This window comes from Culex pipiens, chromosome 2, assembly GCF_016801865.2.
Source record: "Culex pipiens pallens isolate TS chromosome 2, TS_CPP_V2, whole genome shotgun sequence".
Taxonomy (NCBI): Eukaryota; Metazoa; Arthropoda; class Insecta; order Diptera; family Culicidae; genus Culex; species Culex pipiens.
In genome coordinates, this window is record NC_068938.1 from 155,924,263 (window position 1) to 155,951,146 (window position 26,884).

General features: G+C 39.2%; 4 protein-coding genes across 6 annotated transcripts in view; 1 reads left to right on the plus strand and 3 right to left on the minus strand.

The window, feature by feature from the left end:
* Positions 1–2,322: 2,322 nt before the first annotated feature.
* Positions 2,323–4,062, minus strand: LOC120428763 (amyloid protein-binding protein 2-like). Its single transcript, XM_039593846.2, has one exon. The coding sequence runs from the start codon at positions 3,856–3,858 to the stop codon at positions 2,497–2,499; it is 1,362 nt and encodes a 453-aa protein (XP_039449780.1). The 5' UTR covers positions 3,859–4,062; the 3' UTR covers positions 2,323–2,496.
* Positions 4,063–4,313: 251 nt separating this feature from the next.
* Positions 4,314–26,884, plus strand: part of LOC120428762 (Ig-like and fibronectin type-III domain-containing protein 1) — a 382,047-nt gene continuing 359,476 nt past the window's right edge. Inside the window, exons 1-2 of one of the 3 annotated variants that reach the window (XM_052707771.1) lie at positions 4,314–5,164; positions 23,872–24,103. In XM_052707771.1, the coding sequence (XP_052563731.1) occupies positions 23,965–24,103 (139 nt within the window). In that variant the 5' untranslated portion in view covers positions 4,314–5,164; positions 23,872–23,964. The remainder of the gene's footprint in view (positions 5,165–23,871; positions 24,104–26,884) is intronic. The other 2 variants (XM_039593844.2, XM_052707770.1) reach the window with 2 other exon arrangements.
* LOC120428760 (uncharacterized) lies at positions 18,097–19,855 on the minus strand. Its single transcript, XM_039593842.1, has 2 exons — positions 18,622–19,855; positions 18,097–18,515 (listed from the first exon to the last, which is right to left on the minus strand). The coding sequence occupies exons 1-2, from the start codon at positions 19,853–19,855 to the stop codon at positions 18,097–18,099; spliced, it is 1,653 nt and encodes a 550-aa protein (XP_039449776.1).
* On the minus strand, positions 19,892–23,937 carry LOC120428761 (craniofacial development protein 2-like). The gene is made up of 2 exons (XM_039593843.1): positions 23,844–23,937; positions 19,892–20,853 (listed from the first exon to the last, which is right to left on the minus strand). The coding sequence occupies exons 1-2, from the start codon at positions 23,935–23,937 to the stop codon at positions 19,892–19,894; spliced, it is 1,056 nt and encodes a 351-aa protein (XP_039449777.1).

Below are 26,884 nucleotides of genomic sequence, written 5' to 3' on the forward strand. Positions count from 1 at the left end.
GATGGGGGGAAGGCGCGCGAGTCCATTAACACCATCCGCCATAGCGTATATATATTTTGGCCAGAAGCTGTGGGGACACGGACTAGGAAGTCTGGTGGTTCTTCGCCATGTCAGCAACTAGCAGCTTTGAACAGCTTTGAGGGCACTGGGTAAAAATGGATGATAAATTGATAAGACTATAAATTGCAAAACTAAGAAGAATAAATTGCGAATTGACAAATTGATACATTGATAAATTGATGAATTAATGAATTAACGACAAAAAACCTGTTTCTATAATTTTTAATAAATTTTGTCTTTTTTCAAACAGTGCCCGCACATGGTGCCATTTAAACTGCATAGCTGTAGAGCAGCTCGCGACAGTCCCCGACGGCCACGGAAATGTCAACGGGGCAGCCCAGTGCCATCAGCATAGATGACCATTTTTTGTTGGCCGCCGTGTTTTCATAAAGGATTGCAGCATCAGAATATCGTCGTCGCAATGTGACGTCCCGTTTTTTTTTCGTTCCTCCCGTCGATTCTGGGGCCATCTGGCCGCGGACCACCAGGACCGCGCGACCGGTGGCCAATTTTGCTTTAATAATTAAATTAAAATTCATCAAAATCGTCGTCGGTGACTGACTTTTAGGTTTTTGTCACCAGAGTGCGGGAGCGGTCGGTGTGCTCGGTTGCAGCCCTTCGGGCGTTTTGTCGTTACTTGGTTGACCTTTGGCGGAACGGTCAGCTCTGTAGTGCTGCCAATGATTGATGCAGACTTTGATAAATTGATTAAGAAGGACGGCGATGAGTGGTGGCTGACCGAAAACGTGTTGACTGACGGTAACAAGTAAATTTTGGGACAGAAAAATCAACTGGAATATTTATTTTATTCGTTGTTTTCCTCATTGTCTTTTTGAATTCAGATGTGCAATTTCCTGGATTTCTTTTTTTCATATTGATAATTTAAATAAAAAATGCCTTTACATTCTTTATGCCAATATGCCACGTTCAAATACTATTCAAGAGGATGTCCAAATATTCTAAATTATTTTCGAAAGGAAGACAAAGAATTTGATCTAGATTTGCTACCTAAAGTCACGAGTACTTATGCGAAGTTGTCTTTTCATAGTCGAATATCGTGAATTTAGATTAAAATTTCTTTAAATAAGGTATTTGATAAACTTTTTGGATGAAATAAAAAAAAACACTGAAGATCTAGCAACACTTACATGATCTTTATTCAACTTATATTCTAATCTAATCTAATCTAATCGAACACAAGCGCAGCCAGTCCGAAGAAAGCATCCGGGAAGAACTTATGGTTAGATTACGCCTCAAGTTCCTTCTTGTCATTATTAATGATTGCAGTACTTTTCGAGAACCCCCGAAGTGTAATACACTCATTAAAGCGGCCCGGCCTACTGCGTTGCATTAACCGCATGAGACAGATTCTATGAACGGATCCCACATTTCATAGAACCATCAGGGGAAGAAGAAGAAGCCGGGGACATACCGTACCAACCGGTTCGAGTTATTTATAGATTATAATGGTGTGTGGTGTGTAGGGGAATCGTTGGGGAAGTAAATGACCTTGTGACATTATTTCACCACTACGGTTTAATTCACTCAAGGAGTATTAATCCCTTGGTAGCCGAATGGCTAGAGCATCCGACTTCCAATCCAAAGGTGTGAGTTCGAATCCCACCTGATTCTATGTGTTTTTTGTTCATATTCAAAGTTCAATTACAGTCGAAATGATCTTTATTCAACTTATATTAAGCCTTTACAAAGAGTTTAAAATTTGTATGTTGTAATCTTTGAAGGAAATGGCTTCCGAGACTAGCTACTTAAAATTATTAGAAACTTACTTAAAATTATTAGTTTGATAATTTGGGAACACTGCCGTTAGGTATCTATCTAATTACATTGGCTGATGCACGAAGTGATTTGTTTACCTTTTTTGGTACCCTCCGCAAACGTCAAAACATACAAAATTACTGCCAGATCTTTTCCGAGAGAGATCCGGAAAAAGATCCAGCAGCAATTTGTATTGATTTGACGTTTGCTGAGTTGAAGTTGAAGTTGACAAGTTTGGTTAAGTTCTGCTCGCAAATAACAATGGTCATGTTATGAAAAATTTATCTACTTTCAGTACTTTTTTTGACACTTGAAAAAAAATGACTTTTATTCGAACAAAACTTTATTTCTCTTCACAAGAAACGATTAAAGTTTCTAGAGACTTGAATGCATGCACAGAAGAGAGGAAGCAAACAAGCAGGGAACCCCCGAATACTCGACCCAAGATGAAAAGTTCAGGGACGCCCAACCTCTAAACACGTGCCGTATTTATAAAAACTTGTCTTTTATTATTGTTATATATTCGTATAATATCTTCATGATTCTTCACGTACTCTTACAAACTAACAAATACATGCAAAAGTCTTTTGTGGTATGGCTTAACATAAGCGGGATACTTGTAAAAGGGGGGGGGGAAGTGTGGGCTTAAACACTAATCAATTAACAAGCCATCGCCTCGAAGGACGCATCCAGCTCAAAGTACTTTTCGCGGATCTCCGAGAAGCTGAAGCGCTGATAGTTGGCCGCTTTGGTTGGTTTGCTTTCTTTGGTGGCGGCCAGGGCGGCGTCGTGTCCTTTCAGCACAAGCGTCCGGATGGTGGCCAGGTGCTCGGTGACCTGGCGGTTCGAGGGCGTCAGTTGGTGGGCCATGGTGATGGCGTCTTCGATGTGCTGCAGGGCCATGTCGAAGCGGCCGGTGGCTTGGGACTTAAGATAGAGTCCGACGGCGATGTGACCCTGGATGACGGGGACGTGCGGGGTGAGACGGCCGTACAGCTGGGTGGTGACGTCCAGGAGTTCGACGAAGGTCGAGATGGCGTCCGAGATGGCGTTCATTTGCAGCAGACACTGGCCGTAGGTCTGGAGGACGTCGGCGTACCGCCGGTGTGGGGTTCCGTAGTGCGATCGTGCACGATGAATAGCCTGGCTGATTAGCATATTGCCGAGGTCGTAGCGCTGCTTGGAGAAACAAAAAAGAGCCTCAAGTTGGAGCACCTCGATGACGTCATCCATCGGTGTGGAGTCTGTGATCAGGCTCATGGTTTTGAGTGCCCATTCATGGCACTGGTCGACACGTTCCGCGATGTAGTGGTGGTTGGCCACCTGCAGGAACGACTTGACTAGAACGCCGACGTCGGTGACGTCTTCGATGAGTGACAGCAGCGTCTCGCAGGTACGATCGGCTTCTTCCGTGGCCATGCAGCTGGTTTGGGCCCGGAGCAGTTGTTGCATGCACTCACGCTTCAGCTGGTCGTGGAAACGGTTGTCCTCGATGGATGAGATCATGTCCTTGGCGATGGACAACACGTCCACGCTGGATGCGGCCCAACCGGCCTCGTGCAGGAACGTGCCCAGCTTGAGAGCGCCCAAAATGCGACTCATGTAGAGCGACGATCCGACGGGGAGTGGGTCTTGCCGCACCATATCACAGTAGTTTCTGCTTAGATCAGGTAAAACTGGCTTGCCACTCAGGCTGGCCTCCCGCAGACAACGGTCGACGGTCAGCTGGTGGGAGCTGTGCCCGGTGAAGATCCGCATAAACAGAACCGGATCGGACAGCTCTTGGCGCAACACCCCACGCAGCGACGGGTACTTGCAGATCTCTTCGAAGATATTAACCAGCGCCGCCGTCGGCAGGAATTGCAACTCCGATATGCGCTTGCCATTCTTGTTGGTGCGGTTCACCTCGGCCACGAACGCTTTCACGCACTCCTGGTACAGGGACGGTGCGTTCTCCGGAACCACGCGAATGCCACTGAGGCGGGCCTTGTTGAAGACCGTATTGTACATTTCCGAAATCATGATTGCTGTTGTTTCACCGTCCGTGCACGATGATTACCCCGTAATGACTTCTTCCGTTTGATAATTTTCTCCTTGAAATGTCCAACAACAACTTTCGAGCAGCAAGAAATATCAATTCTAAAACTTGCTTGAACAACTCTTCCTTCACAAGCACAAGTTCTCACGCTCCAATACACAGTAACACTGTAAACTTCCCAAACAGTTCTTCCACTTCCTTTGACGATCAACGATCAACTGACACTACTCGGGCTCCGAAGTGGCGCTTTTATACCCCGACCGGCACAGGCCACTTCGTGCACGAACTGGTTGCGGCGATCTCACGCACACCAACTCACCATCCCGTCGTGTGTAAAAGAGAGAGACACGATCGTGGTCGATCGCCGCAGCAGAACTTCGCGTCGACAGCGGCTGTCGGGAGTTTTGTTTTGGTTTACATTTTCTTTTGAACTCTCGCGCGAGACGAGCCTCCAAAACAAACCGTAACAGTCGCGAGCGGCGGCACTAGGCTAGTGGGCGGCTGCCGGAGCCGGTTCGTCGCGGCCCCAAAAAGGTCAATAGACCAGCGAAATTGCGCGTCGCGATACTTTTTTTTTTGTGCGCGCGCCGCCAAGTGACAGTTTTGCCCTGCGGCGTGATCGCGAAAGCTCGCCTTGCTAGTGATTGTGTAAGAGTACGACGGTGTGGTACGAGGAAGAAACCCGCAACGCAAAAATGCGGGACACGTTGGAACTACGCCGCGCGCGATTGAGATCAGAGTCCATCGGAAGGCCAGAGTGTCAGTGTTGCCAAGGGAAATCTGGCGTGGGTTGTGTACGTCGACAGCCGGGGATGATCTGCAGGAAAGATAATTGCGGAGCCTCATTACACCCGGTGGAGAGGATCGCGCAATTGACGTAAGACTAGGTACCATGACTTGGTTCCGGGGGATGTGGGCAGCAAGTCTGGCCACACTGGCGTTGGAATCCTGCCTAGCAAGGTGACGCAGTGAAAATCGGTTGGAGTAAACAAGTTGTTTACCTGCAGATTTTGGAGATCGTGCCCCGAAAAATATAATAAATTATAATGATCGTTCCTGTTGCGCGGACAAGGGAAAGGTAAACAAATGACGACATCGAACTTGTTTGTTTCATGAGCGCTCTACCGGGACAACAACAAGCAAGCAGTTCCAGCTAATGCTCCGTGTTTTCACGTGTTATTCCGCCAGCACGACGCGTGCCTCTCCAGGAATCCAGTGCTTAGTGCTACTTGAAAACCCGGTTCCAGACAACTTGTACGAGCGAGGCAACACTTGGCGCTGATCGTGCAGGTAGTGGTGACGAGACCCGCGGGAGACCCGTTGCAGCTTTAATTATTAATTTAGTTTTATTTATAAGCGACCGGTTCCCCTCCACATCTCCAGCAGCAGCAGTTCTACCAGATTAAATAGACACGCCACTTCAAACAGAATAATAAATTAACCTGTCTGGCAACCCTTCCACCTCCGCCACCACCTTCCGTCCTCGCTCAAGTCGATTGTCTAAACGTGAGAATTGGTGATGCTGCTGCAGCGGCAGTATCGCTCCTTAAGTACCCTCTACGGAGTGCGCTAGTAGTGTTGCTGATGACGGCTAAAGCACACTGCCGAGATGCAAAACAAGCCGCCGCGGACACAAGGCCAGCAAGCCGGCGGCGGCGCAGTCCCCAAGTCCCACAAGTGCGGAGGCTGCCAGGCCAAGTTCTAGTAATGGCAGAATTGTGAATGTTTCAAAGCTTTGACGACAGTTAAGGTTGGTCCGGTCTTCGGTTGGATTTCTGTGGTGTGTGAGATAATGATGACTTCATCACTCGCACACGACACTGTGGAAGTTTGAGTGTTTTGTTTGTCGTTTAGAATTTGAGGTATTTGAAGGATGTGGCGATTTTACCTGTCCGTCCGTTTCGGCAGGTCAATGCTACGGGGAGAAGAGCCTGAGAGGTGATTAGCGATGTCGGTTTGCAGGTACGCCTCCGGCCATAAAACTAGTAAAATTTTAGCAGAAGTGGATTTGATTTTTCTAGTTTCTGAAAAAAGGGTTGAGCTTTATAATCCCCGCTTATAGAAGGTAAAAGATAGATTTTTGACATCAGTGGAATTTTCCATAATATATCTGTCTTATGTGATCAACAATTTGTAATAGTTTTTTTGTGCACATTTGAAAAAAAAAACTGCAAATGATCTTGCAAATATTATGTAAGTTTTTTCAATCATTTGTACATAATTATTAAAACGGCAATACATTAACATGAAGATAGTTAGGCTGGGACAAAACTAAAAACTAACTTAATCCAGCTACGTGGTTGATGCCTTCCTCACTTCTTACCAAATATGGATCACACCAAAGATCCCGAAATATTTTTCATCTGGATTTTACATTTTTTGAAAACAAAGTACACAGAAAACAAAGTTAAGATTAAGGTCTAGTCTCGAAAAGAATTGACAGAGTTGCCAGATCTTTGATCTTTAAGACTCGTTTGCAAGGTTTTTGATTACCTATCCAACCAGGGCCGTAGCCAGGATTTTTGTTCGGGGGGGGCTTGGGTGCAAAAATTCAAAGAGTATAGAAACCAGCAAATTATTTATACCATCACTTGGTTTATGGTATAATTATTAAGATGAATTGTAAAATTGTAAAATAATGTGTGCAAAAATGTTTTAAAAGATTTTCTTCTTTAGTTTTCAATGTCTTTATTGAAGAAACTCCTTCGTCAAGAGTTTTTCTTTGTTCATACAGCTAGTTTGTATTAAAGGAGTAGAGAAGAAAGTGTTTTTTTACATTTTCTTGAATTTTTTAATTGTAATTGAATTTCGTGAAATATTGTCGCTAAATTTAAAATTTACGTAACTTGAATAAAAATTTTGAAATAAAAAAAAATCCTGAAAAAATATCGATTTATCAAACCATAAGTATTATATTTTTGTACTTTATACTGAGAGAAAAACCCACGAACAAACTGGTAAATTTTAACTATCAAATTTTAAACCGTCTGGATTTATGTTATAGGCTGTGTGATCACTATCACAGTGATTACTTACTGTGCATTTATTTTTTTTGCCGATAAAAAAATAAATTATTTCTATGAATTTAAAGACTTTAAAATATGTTGACTCTGGATATCTCTGGATAAGAAAGTCTTTAAGCATTTTTTGATACTCGTTGGTTGAAATTTAACGGTTTATTCGATCGGACAATTTTTTTTTTGTAATTTCAAAGATAAGCAACACTGAAACGATACATTGAAATTTTATTTAAAAATTACCTTTTATTAAGATCTGTTTTTTTTTTCATTTTTTTCAGTTTCAAATTCTGAAACAATTTGCAATATAAACCGTGAAGGACCATCACAAAAGGTTATTTTTAAATAAAATTTCAATGTATCGTTTCAGTGTTGCTTATCTTTGAAATTACAAAAAAAAATTATCCGATCGAATAAACCGTTAAATTTCAACCAACGAGTATCAAAAAATGCTTAAAGACTTTCTTATCCAGAGATATCCAGAGTCAACATATTTTAAAGTCTATGAATTCATAGAAATAATTTATTTTTTTATCGGCAAAAAAAATAAATGCACAGTATGCTTTAAAGTGCTTATTTCATTAAAACGCAAAAAATAACATTATCAAATTTATTGAAAATAGTGTACAAACTGTTTAGCAAGTATTTTCAATGAAAATGATATAACAGCAACTTCAAGCAAAATTTGTATTGTTCTTATCGTGTAAGGACTAAGAACTATTGGAGATTGGTCTATTAGTTCCTGAGACACATCTTTTTGAAATAAAAAATAAACTTGCACGATAAAAATTATAAATGCGAACACGATTAACAAATTAAAATCTTCAATTTACTTTTTTTTATTTTGAAATAACTGTCAAAACTGAATTAATTTTTAAAATAAGTGTTGACAACCAATATGATTTTAAAAGATAAAGGAGGAAAATAATGTAAAAATAAATTGGTTGAGCTGGTTATAGAAAAGACTCTCTGTATCCTTTTAAACAAAAAAAACACAAATGAAATCTTTTTTTGGATTTCTGGGATTTAACTAATAAAAATTTTGTTGAATAACATAGAATTGTAACCATTTATTAGAATCGATGTTTATTCAAGAAATATCTTGACTTGGGAACAAAATCCTGCACATTTTATGGTTTAGAAATTTTATATTTAAGAAACCTTGCTAAATTAAAAGTAAAGAAAACTGTATGTAAGAACTCATAAATCAATTAGATTTTTCCTGTAAATCTAATCTCAGTCTGCACTAGAATTCAAACATAAAAATATTTGAAGCATCAAAAAATTAAGATTAAAAAAACATAATTTATTGAAATGTTTGAATATTTTTTATTGAATATCTTTATTTTGAAATGATTCAAATTTATTTTTATAAAAATTCAGGATTTTTTAGCAATAATTATTTTATTATTTTTGTAATTTTTTTTTATTTTGCAATTTCTGATTTTTTTAAAATTATCATGTGTAATTGTTATCTTACATTTTTGATGTTTTAAAAGTAAAGAAAACTTTATGTAATAATTCTTAAACCAAGTAGATTATTCCTGTAAATCTAATCTTAGTCTGAATTTTGCTACAAGAACCATTCAAATGAAAATTAAAAAAAAAGTCCTGTATACGGAGACTCTTAAAACTCCATACAAAAAATGCTCAAGAAACAGTCAAGAAAAGATTTACGGAAAGATTTTGCTTTAGCGGTACGCAGCTGAAAAGAAACAGAAACAAAAAGTGGCATTTGATATTTTTTTATGTGTTGATGAGATTTTGATTTGTTTATTTGAATGCGACTGAGAATAACGTTTAAAAAAATGTATTCGCTAAAATAATATTGAAGAATTGCCTCATGAAGCCGACTGTCAAAACGCTGAATCTTAAAATGCCAAATATGTTAAGAATGGATTTTGGTTTTTGCTCAGAATTAAGTTTAAAATAAGAGAAAAGTCATTACAATAATCAATGGTACAATAATAGTATTTTTTTTTAAATTTTGATATTTTTTTAATATTGATTATTTTATTTATTTTTTAGTTTTTGATTTATTTTATTGAATTTCTGTTTTTTTTTTAATTATTATGTGTAATTGTTACAATCCCGTCCGTGTGGATCAATCGGACCGCGCACAGGACTCACAATCCAGAGTTCGCCGGTTCGAATCCCGCGGCGGGCGCTCTAAAATTATTTGTGTAAATACGAGTATTCGGTGCCGTCGCTCCGTGCTATACTTTCATACACTTAGGAGCCCAGGGTGGTGAAATCTAAAATTAAGAAATTTAAAAGTAGTAAAATTTTTAAATTCTCAATGGAATACCCGATTCGAGTGGTAGTTTGACAGTTCGCTCCATTAGAAATACATTGCTTACTACCAATCGCGTCGGGTACTCCATTAGACCGTTGCAAATATTATTCTAAACTTTATTTTACTAAACTCTGACCAAAGTCGACAGGGTAGAGCAAACAATGAAAAATATATAAAAAAAAAATTACAAGCCATTGGTTTATCATTTTAAAAGTGTTTCAAAACCTCACTTTAAATCAGTACAGTTGTTTTGCTTCATTAGTTTTTAAAATATCTAGTTACTGGCGAAAAGCTTTTTTCGTGAAAAAAAAATGCCGCGGTTCAACGAAATGTTACAATAATTTCAAATATTTTTAAACGAGCCCAAACATGTCGTACATGATTATCAACGCAGGAAAAAACATTTCAAATTTGTTGTCGCTGCTCCTAAAAGGACTTAATCGAAATAAGTTATGAATAAAAAAAATAACTGTTTTCAGTTGATTAGACTTCCATTTCTATTGAAGCTGTGAAGCTATTTAAAAAAAAAATATTGTATTTGCTCTCTGCTGTTTGGCCAATTTTAAAAGGGTGGCAACATAAACTTTGGAAAAAATTTACAATGAAATACAATTTAAAAAAAATAATAAAGATATCTCACAATCTTCAAAATGGAAATTCTAATCCATAAAATCCAAAAATATGAAATGAAAAAGTTCCATAAAATCCAAAAATTTGTAACGAAAAAGTTTAAAAATGAATTATTTATCAGAAATTTAACAATTTGAAAATGATGTTTAATTAATTTAATTTCTGAGTTTTTGAATCCAACACGCAGAAAAATAAGGCATATTTGAATTAACAAAACGTTTTGTTGATTTGAAAATCTTTATTTTTGTTGAATCAACGCTAAACGTCAAAGCAGCTTTTTCGAAACAACAAAAGACTTTTGTGGAATTGAGAAAATCAAGGTTTGTTTAAACGCAAAATCGTCGTTGATTATATTCATCAAAAAAATTGTTGATTCAAACCTCGTACAGGCTGATTCTACAAAACATTTTTCTGCGTGAAGCTATAATTTTCTTCTTTTTTTTACATTTTGAACATTTTTATCATTTTATTTCTTGCTTCAAAAATCGCAAGCTCATGCACAAAGCGAAAATTAGTTGATAATAAGGATTCACTTAGTTGAACTTTCGATTTTTGATATATTAAATAAAAAATGGAGAGTGGCTACGGTGGAAACAAATAAATGTGACCAAAAGTAAGCATTTTGGACGAGTGGATTCGGGAAAAAGGATTAAGAAAAAGTAATAAAAAATACACACAGATATTTTTCAAGCATTTTTCTCTAAGGTCTCAGATATGTTACTAACCATATTTTAAAAACCAAAACGATAAAATTAGAAGTGCATTTCTGATAATAGTCGAAATTCACTCAAATGTTCTTCATTCTAAATGATTTCGATTTTGAAAACAAAATCTGAATATTTTGTAGAAATTATGGCATTTTTTGAAAAATGTAGAAAAAATCATTTGTTAAGAGTATGAAGGTCCTCAAAAAGATAAGGGGTTTTAATGCAAATAAAGAAGGGTTATTAATTTTGCAGTCCAAATTCGACTAGCCGATTATCCAAAAGTTCGAAGGACTTCGGATAATCGAATCATGAACAAATGAAATCGTTTTTTTTAATTTGCTTGCTTTTAACATCCAATTCGGCATCTGCAACCACATTTGAGTTAAATTTGAACAATATTTCTTGGCAACCATTTTGGCCGCCACTTTGAATCTAAAAATTCTAAATTATTTTATGGTTCTTCAGGAGTCATACTTAAGTTCGACAATCAAAAATAAGACAACGAGATTTAAGGATTTTTGCTCAAAAGTTATTAGCTTCCGAAAATGACCATTTTTGCGCAACATAACAAGTGCATTGCCAGGCAAGCTAGCACAGACATGAGTTTAAAAATTAATTATTTCTATGTAGCCCCGGATATTGCTATTTTCGAAGGCTAATAACTTTTTATCAAAAAACCCAAAAAATAAGGTGTCTTCGGGAAAGTTTTTCCAATTTTAAAGAAGATATTAGTTATGAAATTTGGTAAGAACTGGGTAGTTTTTGCGCCTTCCACAGGTCAAAAACTGAAACAGTTGCTTTTCTCCATACATTTTGACGATTTTTCTCAAACTTGGTGGTCAGTGGTCAGAAAAAGCTCAAATTTGGAACTTAGGCTAGTGATGGGTCAATCTTTGATTTTAGGGGGTAGCCTCAAGTAAGCCCAGATTTGGACCACCCTAACCAATGTAATGCTAAAACTACGAGATAAATGAAACGTTACTGAATGGAACTATGTTCAAATCTGCAGCTCAATTTTTAAATATTGGATCCATAATCTACGAAAACTGAGCTCGGCAATGGACAGGCAAATTACTTAGTTTGATCAATCTATTCTTGATTCACTATCTTACAAATTATTTCTGTGGAGAGAACACACAATCATTGTATTAGGATTATTTTTAAGGTAGTACACACAATCATTGTTTTGAGATTTTTTTAAGGTAGTACAATTTTAAAAAATTGGGAAAAATTTCGGGGGGGGCTGCAGCCCGGTAGCCCCCCCCCTGGCTACGGGCCTGTATCCAACGATAGACAAGCATGATCCAGCTTAAAAAAAGTACATAAATATCATCAAGTTGCAATAACATGAAACAGGATGGCTAGAACTTCGGTTTTTCGAGCAGTTTTTGCTTTTTTTTCTAAAATGTATTCCTTATGGGAGAACTGTCATTTCTACCACTCGAATCAGGTGCTCCATTGTCTATCCAACGATAGGTCGAATAGATCCGAACATTGCACAGTGGTCCAGATCGCAAAATTAAGTGAAAAATGGATTTTCAAAAAAAATGTAAGGTTTTGGAGCTTTGTTGCCTTCAGAAGAGTTGTTGCAAATGAAAAGGGGCAACTTTTGGTTTGGTTTAAAATTAGGGTGGTTCACGATTAGGGTGATTTTGAAAATCAAACTTTTCAGGAATATTTTTGGGATTTGTTCGTCTTCTAGAAATTGTTGGGCTTGTCAATCTAAGCAACTTTGTCCAAGACACTAACATTTTATCTCGTAATCTACGTCTTCTACGACAAAATTAATAGAAAACATCTGAGCAAACCTTAAAAAAACAGTTTTTTGAACGTAGCAATTCAGGGTTATTCAGGACATGTCAATTTGGACTTAAGGGTCAAACGTTTTGCCTTCCTCACTGAGGTAAGGCTATAATCCTGCTCGAAAAATGAACTTTTGAAAAACAGCTCGTAGACCTATATTCATGTATACCTATTAACTCAGAATCGAAAACTGAACAAATGTCTGTGTGTGTGTGTGTATGTGTGTGTGTGTATGTGTGTGTATGTGTGTGTGTGAGTATGTATGTATGTGTCAAAAATTCTTGCCAAGTTTTCTCAGCACAGGCTGGTCCGATTTTGATCAAACCGGTTGCATTCGACTTGGTTTAGGGTCCCATACATCGCTATTGAATTGTTTGAAGTTTCGATAAGTAGTTCAAAAGTTATATATAAAATTGTGTTTTCACATATTTCCGGATCTCACTTATATGCATGAAAACTATGTCCGGATCCATCATCCAACCCACCTTTGGTTAGGTAATCAAAAGACCTTTCCAACGAGTCCAAAAAATTGAAGATCTGGCAACCCTGTCTCGAGATATGGCCACTTAAGTGATATTTATGTACATTTTTATTCCGGATCTATAAAAAATGCTGAAATATGTTTCCAAACCACTCATATCACCCAATATGTCCAATGCATTGTTGGTAATGAGTGAGGAAGGCTCCAGCCACATAGGTGGATTAAGTTAATTTTTAAGGTATAAAAAGACAATTTAAAAACTTTAATATCTCAAAAAGGAACTAAATTATAAGTATAATTAAAAAAACAAAATACAGTCCAGTCTCGATTATCCGAAGGCCTCAGACAAATTTCACTTCGGATAATCGAAACAGGAAAAAAAAATTGTTGTCTAATTTTTGATTATCGAGCTTAAGTATGACCCCTAAACTACGCTAAAGTGATTTAAAAAAAATAATCCATGATGGCGGCCAGTATGCCGGTGACGAAATATTGAAAAAATGCATTTAATTATTTAATCATCAACTGTTCAAATTTCGTGCCTTCCATTTCATTAGGACACAAAACTTTTGTAAACAAGAGTGTATCCCTCTCACACCTTATGCAAACTGTCATTTGAGTAAAAGGGATACACTATTGTTTACAAAAGTTTTGTGCCCTTTTGAAATGTGAGGCTCCATTTGACTAAAATAGGGTCGCAGAACTCGAATTTAATATTTAAAAAAATAAGAAGAAAAAAACGAAGAAATTTTTTTTTGTTCTTGATTCGATTTTCCGAAGTCTCATACAAACTTTTGGATAATCAAAATTCGGATAGTCAAAACTTTGGATAATTGAAACTTCGAATAATCCAGTCTGGACTGTAGATGATTTATGGGCTATGTTTCCTACTGTGCAGTTATCCGATAGTATTGAGGTATTGAATTCAAAGTGACTTTAAAATATTGTCTAGAACGTTCTGCAATCATCTGAAAATCAATGAAGTGTTGAAATCAAACTGTCGGACTCAAATCAGATCAGCAGTGTAACAATGACAGTCTAAATTTAACTCATCTTAACATGAATTCTATCGAAATCTCAATCACATCGTTCGTCCATGTGTCGACAAAACGCTAACTTTATCTCTGAAGCGATCATGCTCAACCCCAACAACTCTAACCATGTTTAACTGGGATTATATGCTAATCCCTCACATTGCTGCTTCAATCGCTGGCAGCACTGGGAAATTTCTAAAACAGGAAAATGATAACAAAAAAAACACACAAAACCAGATTCGATTCCCAATCACCGGCTAGACACTTGTAACAACGATGACGACGAAGGCGCCGGGCCTGAACCACGACAATAAAACCTCCCACATTCAATCGGTTTTGTCTATGTGTATTCGCGATGTGATTCAGAACAATGCCAGCCTGGCCGAGAATCGTGACTTGATTTAGCGCGCAGTATTTAATGGCCGGTACGCGGACGGCGAGCAAATGTGATCAAATTCGGAGCACGACGCGCAATACGCGGGGCTTGGCCACCGGTAAAGTCGCGGCTCGATGTCGTTGTTTCAGCGCGAACACAGCCGAGAAGGTGTCACTCAATCAAACGACGACGACACTAATTGAATTCTTGAGCTAGGGATTCTGGGTACACTTTGTTTTTCCTGGATATTGAAATGCAACAACAAGTACTGTCGGGAAAATGCCCCTATTTTGGGTCTAGGGCCAATTTTCGACCTAATCGATAGAATAACGCTGCTGCTGTCGATCCCTTTCATTTTTGGTTAGTTTTTCAATTGACGAAATTTTGCTGTACAAATAAAAAATAAAAATTCATAAAATTCGTAACAAATGTATCTCATGCTAAAATTCAAACTTTTATTTTTATTGTCGACAGTTGCAAAATTATCACCGCTGCAAGTCACAAAACCAAACCGCGAACAGCTCAAGGCTCATGGAAAGGGGTTGATCTTGAACGCAAGCCCGCCAGTCAATTCAGATTCGGGCCAGTTGGTCTCCGAATTTTTGAACCAAATTCAAGTCCCCCTCCCAGCTTGCTCGATGACTAGGCGGGTTCTGATCGCGCCGAGTTCTGTTCTTTAACTTTTCTTGCTCTTGCTAAGGTCATTCTAGACACGAGGTACACGTGTTTGCGACGGACGGTCGGATACCTTCGCGCCCAAAAAATTACGAAACAGGTTCTGAGCAGTTGGTTTGTTTGCGCGAAAATATCGAGTTCAAGGTTTTTGGTTGTTTGCCTCTTTAGGAGGAACGATTTGCGAATCCCCTCTGGATAGGGACTCGAAAGATGGAATTGTTGGCATTCGAGCGAGTTGAGGAGTTTTTGACTTTAAGTCGTCTTGAATAAGGTTCATACAAATCAGTGGATGCAGGTTTCAGCTAAAAACAAAATAGCAAATTGCTTTTGTTTATCCAATCCATGCTGATTGTTTTTATTTAAATTTTTCACAATTTTTGTACACAGTAAAAAAAAACATGGTAAAATTACATCTAAAAAGAGGTACATCTTTTATGTCAGAAAAAAGCTTTAATTTTACCTCTAATAATGTTTAAATTTACATGTGGCAGACGCTAGGAAAAAATATCTGTAATCCTAAAATAATATCAAACCAGCGATAGTTATATCTAGCTTAGTCCACGCCCCAACCCGCACGGCCAACTCGCCGCTGTGAAAACTAGACGAACAAAGCCAATGTACCTCTATGTGTTCCGTACATTGTATACTGTATTTACTGCATATACGGTACATAGAGGTACATCGGCTTTGATCATCAAGTTTTCACAGCGGCGAGTTGGCCGTGCGGGTTGGGGCGTGGACTAAGCTAGATATAACTATCGCTGGTTTGATATTATTTTAGGATTACAGATATTTTTTCCTAGCGTCTGCCAGATGTAAATCTACACATTATTAGAGGTAAAATTAAAGCTTTTTTCTGACTTAAAAGATGTACCCCTTTTTGGATGTAATTTTACCATGTTTTTTTTTTACTGTGTAAGTCATTCAATGCTACTTTGGCCGTATTGATATTGAATATCTTAAAAACATTCATGAGATTAAATTTACAATTTATATTTATTTCACTATTTTGCAACACTGGTTCGTCCAAACATATCTTACTGTAATGTACGAAAAAATACAGAAGTTATGTGATTTCACACCCTGAAATATGTAGCCCATCAGTTTGGGAAACCTATTTGACCGAAATTTCAAGCTCATATATGCGTTTATCCTTCCAGCTTTTCATCGGTCTGATGGCCGAGCGGGCTAAGGCGCCAGTCCTTACTGTTGGTGCTGGGTTTGAATCCCGTCGGATGCATCTTTTTTTGTGTTTGCAAAAATTGTACATGCGGTGTGTAATATTAAGTGTTTATTTTGACGAAGGTGTTGTGCATACTTTTGCATGCAATTTTACCATCGGATTTTTTGCTGTGATGCTCAAAAATAAGCCTGTATTTTTTCGGGATCAATTCCTAGCGCTTTGCGATGTTCTACAAAGTTGTTCTCCGGATCAATTTCTAAAAATAAATAATAAAATTTTATCGGGTTGAAAAAAACTTTGTAGAAGAAGTTTGAGTGAAACAGTGATCCTTACGGATTGGTTGAAAATAATGTAGTTTATATTCAATTATTTTTTTCATTTGTCTTGCTGTGTTAGTGGAAAAAATCCCTTATCGTTTACTAAGATGGAACCTTGATTAGCTTGATTCACATTTTGAAAAACAACAACAAAATGAGAAATAATAATAGGGGAAGAGGGGGTAACATGCACCCCCTGCTTTTCTCGGTATTTGGAAGAATTTTCCGGGGAAAAACTGATAGAAGTTGGAAGCTTAACATTGCTGAACCATACTGGAAAAATTTGAGCATCGTAGTATAAAAACAGCTTAAGTTATTTGCAAAACTTTAAAATGTTGTGTTTTCATCTAATTTTCATTGAAATTTCATTATGATTTTTGGACAATATAAAAATGTTGTAGTGCATTTTGCCCCATTGTTGCGGTGCATATTGCCCCGCATGGTTGTTTGAAATGAATCAAAAATGTTTTTAGAAATTTGATATTTTCGAACAATTTTGAGGTTTTTTAAGACTTTCTTCGTATGGATGACGAAGAATAAAAGTTGTTTTAGAACATTGTACAAAATTCTTCCACAGTAATGCTGTAATGGTTGAGAAATCACAGTTTTCCCTTAGGGGGTGCATATTACCCCCTCTCCCCCTAATTTTAATAACACTAACAAGCAACCGTAAAAGGTATAATGTTCAATTTCCAGGGATCAGGACCCTTGACGTCAACACATGTCGGTACGATTTTTTGATTCTCCAAAAATCCTCACGAGTTTACAGTCATTTTTGCCCTTGTGAACACTTCAAATCTTTAGAATTAAAAATATTTACAATATTTTGAAATAAAGCGTAACTTTTCAAAAAGGCTCCAGATAAATGTAACCTTTTCTGAAATGGAATGCTTGATTTCCAATTTCAAAGATTAGGATTTTTTTTATTATGATTCATTTGACAAATTTAGGTCAGTTGGAAAGCACATAGAAAATCATTTGAAGTATTTTTTACTTTTTTTATTTTATTTTTTTGGGCATTTTAAAATTCAAACACATTTAAACATTTGTAACAGCTAAGCTTCCGTGGTCGTGAGGTTACGGGTTTCGCCTTGTAAGCGGAAGATGATGGGTTCGATTCCTGTCTGGCTCGGCAAAGTCAGATCCCTTAAGAGGCAGTATTTGTAGATTCTGCTCGGTTTGTTCTAGAGGTCGTAACGAGGTGCTCCGATTTGGATGAAACTTTCAGGGGTTGTTATGTCTATACATGAGATGAACTCATGCCAAATATGAGCCCTCTACGACAAAGGGGAATGGGGTAAAACGGGCATTGAAGTTTGAGGTCCAAAAAACATGATTTTTTTTAAAATAGCTCGCATTTCCGTAAAACTTCATCAGTTCCAACTCTCTTAGATGCATTCGAATGGTCTTTTGAAGCCCTCTAAAATGTGCTATAGACATCCAGGATTGGTTTGACTTTTTCTCACAGCTTTTGCAAATTACTGTTAATTATTTTCTTAATCAAACTCCAACATCTCAATCTAATGTGAAATTTCCTGAGGATTCCGAATATGTCAAAATTGAGACCAAAAAGTGCCGCTATAGAGGCCTACAGGGCAAAAACTAACTTTGTAAATGTTTGTTATAGAAAAATCGTAAAACTATGAGAAAAACTGCGATTGGCCAAAAAGTTAATTACTTACTTTACTTTATCAGCAACAGGTCTATCGACCCAACGCTGAACTAATCGAAGATTTCCAGGATGCTCGATCTTGGGCCGCTCGTCTCCAGTCGCCCACAATGTTGGCCGCTCTTGCATCTTCGTCGACTGCACACAGCCAACGCGTACGAGGCCTTCCACGAAGCCGACGACCCCGTCCAGGTTCGCTGCTGAATATCGTTTTAGCCGCCCGCTCGTCCGACATTCTGGCTACATGTCCAGCCCACTTTAGCCTGTCGTGCTTGATGACTTTTACGATATCAGCATGTTTGTAGTCTTGGTACAGCTCGAAGTTCATGCGCCTGCGCCACCGGTCTCCTACTTGCTTGCCGCCGAAGATAGAACGCAGGATTCTCCGCTCGAAGACCCCAAGTGCTCTCTGGTCAGCCTCCTTTAGCGTCCACGACTCGTGACCGTAAAGAGCTACAGGGAGTATCGTTGTCGCACGTCACAAGTGTACCAAGATATACAAACTCATCCACCACCTCATATCTTCCTCCATCTATTTCCACCTCCGAAACACCATCACCTGCACTGCCACGCGCTCTGCCAGCAACCAGATACTTGGTCTTGGCAGTGTTGATGGTCAGTCCGATCTTCGCAGCTTCCCGCTTGAAAGGGACGAACGCCTCCTCCACTGAACGACGATCAATACCAATGATGTCGATGTCGTCAGCGTATCCAAGCAGCATGTGCGATTTAGTGATGAGTGTTCCGTTTCTTTGCACGCCTGCCCTTCGAGCAGCACCCTCCAACGCTATGATGAACAGTAAGTTCGAGAGAGCATCGCCCTGCTTCAATCCATCCAACGTAACGAAAGCTTCAGATGTCTCGTTAGCTATTCGCACGCTTGATTTTGCTCCGTCGAGCGTTGCACGAATCAGTCTAATTAGCTTCGCCGGAAAGCCGTGTTCTAGCATAATTTTCCAAAGTTCGTTTCTTTTGACTGAATCGTACGCCGCCTTGAAGTCGATGAACAAATGGTGTGTTTGCAGGTTGTACTCCCGGAACTTGTCTAGGATTTGTCGCAGAGATAACATCTGGTCCGTCGTTGACCGACCCGCTCGAAAACCGCACTGGTATTCGCCGACAAAGGTCTCGGTCAAGGGTCTCAGCTTGTTCCACAGGATTCGGGATAGTACTTTGTACGCTGAGTTTTGGATTGTGATGCCTCGATAGTTGGCACAATCGAGTCTTTGCCCTTTCTTGTAGATTGGGGTGATGAGCCCGTCTAACCAGTCGTTCGGAAGCTGTTCTTCGCACCAAATACGCTGGACGATTTGATGCAGAATCTCGATCATCCGCGCGCTCCCGTGCTTGAAAAGTTCGGCCGGAAGTCCGTCCTTTCCCGCGGATTTCGCGTTCTTGAGCTCCTTTACGGCTTTTTCCACGTTCTCCAACGTAGGCGGGTCCACAGCTATTCCATCATCCTCAACGTTCATCCTGTCCTCGACGATTCCCTCTCGCGTCTCACCGTTCAACAGCTGTTGGAAGTGCTCCTTCCACCTGGCCGCTACCGCTGTCTTATCTGTCAACAGGTTACCTTCCCTGTCGTTGCACATAACAGGGGAAGGCGTCGCTTTCTTTCTTACACCGTTGACAGTTGCATAAAACCTCCGCTTATCGTTCGCGTTGTACTGTGCTTGAGCTTCGGCAAGTACTCTCTCGTCGTACTCCCGTTCTTTTCGGCGGTGGATTCGTTTCTCAGCTCGTCGCAGCTCACTGTATCGCTCACAGTTTCGGCGCGTACCCTTAACCAGCATACGTTTCCTGGCCTCGTTCTTCTCGTCCGTCACTCGCTACCACCCTTTGGGTTTGCGTCCTCTGGTCGTGCCGATCACTTCGGTAGCCGTTGTGTTGACGATGCTCTGGAGGGCTCCCCATTGCTCGTCCAGGTTACCCGTAGGCGCGTCCTCGTTGATCCGCTCGTCGAGCTTCCGACTGTACTCTGCAGCAACGTCGCTGCTCGCGAGGCGCTGGACGTTCAACCGCGCTATCCTCGCAGTCCGCGGGGTCAACACGTTCGACAGCCTAGCTCGGATCTTGCATGCTACCAGGAAGTGATCAGAGTCGATGTTCGGTCCTCTGTACGATCGGACGTCCATCACGTCCGAGAAGTGTCGACCATCCACCAAAACGTGATCGATTTGTGTGCACGATTCGCCATTCGGGTGGCGCCAGGTGTGCTTCCGAATGTTCATGCGCGCAAAGAAGGTGCTACAGATAGCCATTCCTCTGGCTGCGGCGAAATTGACCAAACGTAGGCCGTTGTCATTCGTGCGAGGATGAAGGCTCTCCTTGCCGATGACAGGATGGAAGAAGGCTTCCCTTCCGACCTGCGCGTTTGCGTCTCCGATGACTATCTTCACGTCGTGTCTTGGGCACTCTCCATAGGTCTTGTCGAGACGCTCGTAGAAAGCGTCTTTATCGTCATCGGGCTTGTCGTTCGTCGGCGCGTAGATGTTGATCAGGCTGTAGTTGAAGAATTTGCCCTTTATTCTTAACACGCAGATCCGGTCATTCACCACCTTCCACTTGATGACTCGGTTCTTCTGATCCCCAATCACTACGAAACCGACTCCATGCATCGCCTTTTCGCCGCCACTGTAGTAGATGTGGTACTTGAAAGAGGTGTTGGCGATGGGGTCCACCGCCGTGAATTCTCGCTCTCCATGACCGGGCCATCGAACTTCCTGGATGGCGGCCACATGCACGTTCAGCTTGTGCAGCTCCCGGGCAAGAAGGCCAGCACGTGCAGGATCTTGAAGAGTTCGAACGTTCTAAGTACCGAGTTTCCAATCGTTGTCCTTTTTACATCGCCTGGTCTGATGCCGATTTATCCGTCCTAAATTTCTTCTTTTGTTTTTCTGAGTTGGTGTTTCGCTTCGGTATGCCGCCTAACCAGGGCTGCGAATACCTAGTCTCGGGGTGGGGCTGCCACCTTGCAGCTTCCGGGACCCAGCTGCGGTTTTCTCTCGACACCGTAACGGGGACTTTTGTCTCGAAGCCTAACGGTACAGCTACACCCTCCGAAGAGGGTGGAGCCCCCCTTACCCTGTCAGCATACTACCAAAGTTCCCACCGGGGTTGGTTACCCGATCTCTCCAATGGTTACTAGTATCCCGGCCAGCGCCGCGGGGAGGCCAGGGTATCGGAGTTACTGAACAAGAGGCTAAAGGACCACTTGGTGGGTCTATTTTATACCTACGGTACTTGTAGTACCTATGGTACGCGTTGTCCAGTCGTTCGCTGACCAAAAAGTTAATACCGTAGGCTTATAGTCCATGAAATTCCCTAACTTTTGACCTATAGGAGTATGTGTGTTGGAGGCTGTTGCAAAAAGTTATTAAGGTTGTAAAAAAAATCAATTTTTAACAGTAATTTGCAAAAGCTATGAGAAAAAGTAAAACCTATCCTGGATGTCTATAGCACATTTTGAAGGGCTTCAAAAGACCATTCGAATGCATCTAAGAGAGTTGGAACTGATGAATTTTTACGGAAATGCGAGCAATTTTAAAAAATTTCATGTTTTTTGGACCTCAAACTTCAATGCCCGTTTTACCCCACTTCCCTTTGTCGTAGAGGGCTCATATTTGGCATGAGTTCATCTTATGTATAGACAAACAAACCCTGAAAGTTTCATCCAAATCGGAGCACCTCGATACGACCTGTTTCACATCGGTGAAAAACTCGCTCTTAAAAGAGTATATCTGCTCACTGGGAATACTGACCGGTAGGGATGGGTTTCGACAAGTGGCGTGGTGGATTTCTAATCCAGAGGTCGTGAGTTCGATTCTCGTACCGGGATGATGAAGGTTTTTAGTGGGGGAATCTCAATTTTTAGTGATAATTCGGTTTTGTTTATTTATCAAACTTATGTAGTATTCCTACAATGCTTCTTAAATGCTAGATTTTATTTTTTAATTGTACGGATTTTCTTTCTTCTGCTAACAAAAGTGTAGTGTCCAAAGAGTAAGCAAACTTTGTTTAAGTAGTATAACACACATCTAAGGTGTATACCTTAGATTTTGAAGTACAGATTTCCAGCACGCCACTTCTTCTTTTGAAAACCTGTGGAATAAAATAAGTTCTAGCATACATCCCAAGTAACATTTTTTTCCAGGAGTTCTACAAAAGCTCTTCAAGATAGCTACAGCATAGCATTTTAGACCGCGGTAGGATAAAACTCTCTTCAAGTACTCTTCCAAACACCTGAAGAAGTTTTGAAGAGAATTTTATCCTACCGCGGTCCAAACTGCTATGCTGTAGCTATCTTGAAGAGCTCTTGTAGAACTCCTGGCAAAAAATGTTACTTGGGATGTCTGATGAAATATGTCAGCAAAACCCTTTACATTGCATCATCTAAACCAATAGTATTACATATTCTTAGCAATCAATCCGGAGGCTCCCTATCGAATCCAAATCTGTACGGGAAATTCACGAAACCAGTTTATATCGCGAATAAACAATTCCCGACTACCCCCAGCCAGGAAATCCATGGGTCTTTCCTAAACGGTGTAGGGATTGCAATCTGCGGCCGCTATTACATCAGCTTTTCTTCCCGTAGGTGGATTTAATGTATGTCAAACGACTATTCAAATTAGGAGAGGGTTCGTATCTTGTATCGAACGTATCAATTCATATTTTTAAGGTGGAACCGGGACTGGCGTGCGCCACCTTAATGCGGCTAAGGCTTAAGCCGGCATGTCGTGATCGGAGGTGATTAGAAAGGAGTTTTTTTTTTGGAAATTTTTTGCAAGTCAAAAATGTTTTGATGGAGCTTTGCATGACTCGGGCAAAAAAAAACGGATAAACAAGATCGATGAAGTTACAAGTCACGAATGATATAAGTCGAATGAAGTTGGCAGAATTGGTCGTGCCAAATTTGCTGAGTAATATTGCTGTTTCGAATACAGAATCAAATCAGGGTTACGAGTGCTTTTCAATGGAAAACTACCAGCTGATTTGGCAATCTGATTTGAATGACGTCGAAATTGAACGTTCCAAAATTAAATTTGTTTTATGTGATGTTTACTCGTTGGTAAACTTTTTATGAGTATAATTTTGAAGATAAAATCTAACAATCAATCTATCAAACAAGAAATCAGCTGTCGGTCTTTCATGAGTGCGTTCTAAGGTGTTCTCAGAGATGATTAATTAGACTCGAAGTTGCACTGTTTTGAACTGTGACAGCTGATATTCATTTATGGATATATGCCTTCCCAACAGGTTAGACCACATACAACTGTGATCCTCATCGTGCAAAGAGCTTCGATCTTTGCAAAAAAAACTTGAAGTCAAGTTTAGTTAGGAACTGTTTTTCTTGTTAATTATTTTGATACGATAGTACTCTAGAAATAAGGAAGAAAGCAAAGTTGACTCTATAGCTGTCGGCCACCATTGCTAGCACTAGTACCATTACTAGTGTCTTCCTTTTTATCTACAAGGACTTCGCCGCCCTGGGCTCCTAAGTGTATGAAGGTATGGCACGGAGCGACGGCGCCGAATACCCATATTTACACAAAGAATTTTAGAGCGCCCGCTCCGGGATTCGAACCGGCGACCTCTGGATTGTGAGTCCAGTGCGCGGTCCGATTGATCCACACGGGCGGGACGAATAAGGTAGATGTACCTTTTTTATCGCCGAGAGCGAAATGTTGAATCCTGGGTTCGTCACTTTAATCCCAACAAGTCACCCAAGTGTATATCACTCCTAACCCATATAAATCATTCACACTCAATCTAACCCACTCTCTTCCGCTTGATTTCCCTTTTGCAGATCCCGTCCGTGAATGACAACTACCGTCCTCGCAGCAACGTCCACGAGTTGTCCGCCGCAAGCCATCGAACTCCGCCGCCGCCGCTAGTCGACATGCTGCGGTCATTTCGGGAAACCCGATTCCGTCCCGCAAAACGGTGGCACACGCAATCTTCACTGGTCACGACGACGGTTCTGCTGCAGCTGCTGCTCGCTCTGGGCCAAAATGTCACCCTGGCGGCCGATCCAGTCGGTAAGTTCATTGGTTGAAGGATTTATGTGCCGCGCAGGCAAAAACTTTCCAAAATTGGTTCAAAATTTTCCTACCGGGAAGTGGGGTTGGTTAGAGGCTTTTTGGGTGGCACGCGACACAGAACTTTCCGTTGGGTTCGGTTCGGGGAAGGAACTGCATGCATGCGTCGTTGTCCGGTGCTGTTCAGTGATTGACCGCGTTAGATAATGGGCCGACAGCGACTTGTCCCCGGTAAACAGTAATGGGCAAAAGTGAGGTGGCTCAAACGAGTTTTACTTGAATGTGAACGCTAACTTTTCAAAAAGTTCGGTGTACTTAGGCTTTGAGTGAGACATAGCGCTAAATGAAATGTTAGCGGAGAAGTATAGCAGGTTACAAAACAAATTTAAGAATTTATATTAATATACATTAAAAATTTGTAACAACCCATTTTTTTATTAAGTTTAACAAGCCCTGATGAAATATCTGAATTTATTACCAGAAAACCATGACCATTGGTTATGAGAAGGTAAAAATAATAAAATCACCAAAACTTTAGTTAAAATTGTTAATGATCCAATCTTATGAGAGAATGCCAAAGAGGAAGACAATAAAAACTCAAGTTATGGCACATGGAAAATCACGTTATTCATGTGATATTCCAACTTTGAAAAAAAATCAGCAGTAGATGTGGGCAAAAAAAGAGCGAGCAGCTCATGGATCTCGAAAAAAAGCCACGGTTTTTTTTTAAACTTGAGGATTTAAATGTTATTTCAAATATGTCAATGCATAATGTCAAAATTGTCCCATGGTGTTCTCCTTCAAGTAATTTAGTATAAAAGGCAAGTTAAAGGGGGGCTATTTCCCGACTTCTGAAAGCTGAATCGACATATTTCATTAGGAATTGCAAATTCCTCATCAATTTGCATTGAAAGTCTCTTAATAGCACTGCCAATATTTGAAAACCGCATGAAAGTTATCAAAACCATATTTTCAGTTTTTCAAGTTTACTTTGAAATCACTCCAAAAGTAAAACTGAATGGATTTCTTTACCATAAACAAACTTTAAAAAAAATAAATATAAATTTGAGCTTTTTCAAAATGCCTAACAAATAAAAAATCCTAGTTTCTACAGTTTGCATGCGAATATTTGTCCTTAATTTTTTTTTCAAATAATTTATAAAAATCTAATAAAAAGCATACATTTTTTATAATAGCCTTTTCATCATTTTTTTTTAAGTAGCGAAGGCGCCGTTCTAAAGAGCCACTCATTTTAATGAGCGAGAGAAAAAGAGCGGTTTTGCCCACCTCTGATCAGCAGTCATAACCAAATTTGTAATTTGTAATTTAATTGTTGAATTCTACCTTAAGGAAGTTGTTGTTTTCTTATTCTGACATTGACAAACTTACGGACCCAATCCTGCCACAATCGGGTTGTGAAAATAGGAAAATTTTGTTGTAAATCGCTTAGTAGACAATACTTTAGGGGATAAATAATAAAATTAATATCGCTAGTTCCCGTAGTTTAGAAAATACTAAAATATCTGTAACTATCATCTTGGTGCAAAAGCTCTGGTTGATGTGCACCGTGTACTATGAGAAAATTATGACTAATTTTCCATAACACAATTTACAGTAAAAAATAATGTAAATTTGGAAGGTGTAATTTTGGAAGGCTGAATATTACCTCTTTTATGATGTAATTTTACCTCAATTTAGACTGAAAAAGTGACATTACAACAAAAAAGTGGTAAAATTACACATTTTCAGAGGTAAAATTTCACATTTTTTTGACAAAAAATATGTACCCCTTTCCAGATGTAATATTACCATGATTTTTTTTCTCTGTATATTTGGCTAAATATGGCCAGAACCATAGGAAAACGTCGAACATTTTTTTCAAGGACATTGTTTTGGCCATGGAATGTGGTCTTTGTACCAAAACTATTATAAAAAGTTTAAAAAAAAAACAATTAAAATTATCGTAGTTATTGTATTTATTGATATACCCCCAAGGAAAATAAACAATTTGTTCGACATTTTTTAAGTGACCGTATCCCAATTTGTTATTGTTTTAATTTTGCTTGAACTATGTGATAATTAAGACCAATTTTATCAAGGACATTGTTTTATCCATGCAATGTAGTCTTAAAATGTTCTGAAGCATTTTTGTTAGGGAGAAAAATATTAAATTTGAAAAATGAGTTAGCAGAAAGCATTAGCTAACTTTACATTTTTTAAGTTCCTTCTCATTTTTGACGAAAATTCACCATAAAATCAATCTTATTCATTTTATAATAAGTTTGCATTCAAGCCTTTGAATGGCGAGCCAATTTTTATGACGATCTCAAAACGGGCTCGCGAACCACAAAATATCAACCCTGGGTCCTTTTTATCGGAGATTAATGATTGTTTTTATTTACTAAGCAGATACTTTTTTTTTTCTCAACTGATCGTTCGGAACATAAAATTTAAATATAAATTTATTCTTTACAAAAAAGATTACGAAATGCATGATTTTTAATGCCCCTCAAAATAAATATGATGAAATCTGTACAATTTTTCATTTTTGAACTTGAAAAGTCGAACAACTAGTTTTGAATTAAAAATAAGAAATAAACTCATTTTCTAAGGGTTTCACAATAACCCCTGGTTGTTAAACTGACGGTGTCATTATTAATGTTAAAAATTGATCCTTTTTTTAATTTATTTTCGATCAATCTAATAAAACAAATATTTCAAACATTAAATTTCAAAAGGATAAAAATCAAAATTAAAGTTTTCTTGAGGTCAAATACAAAC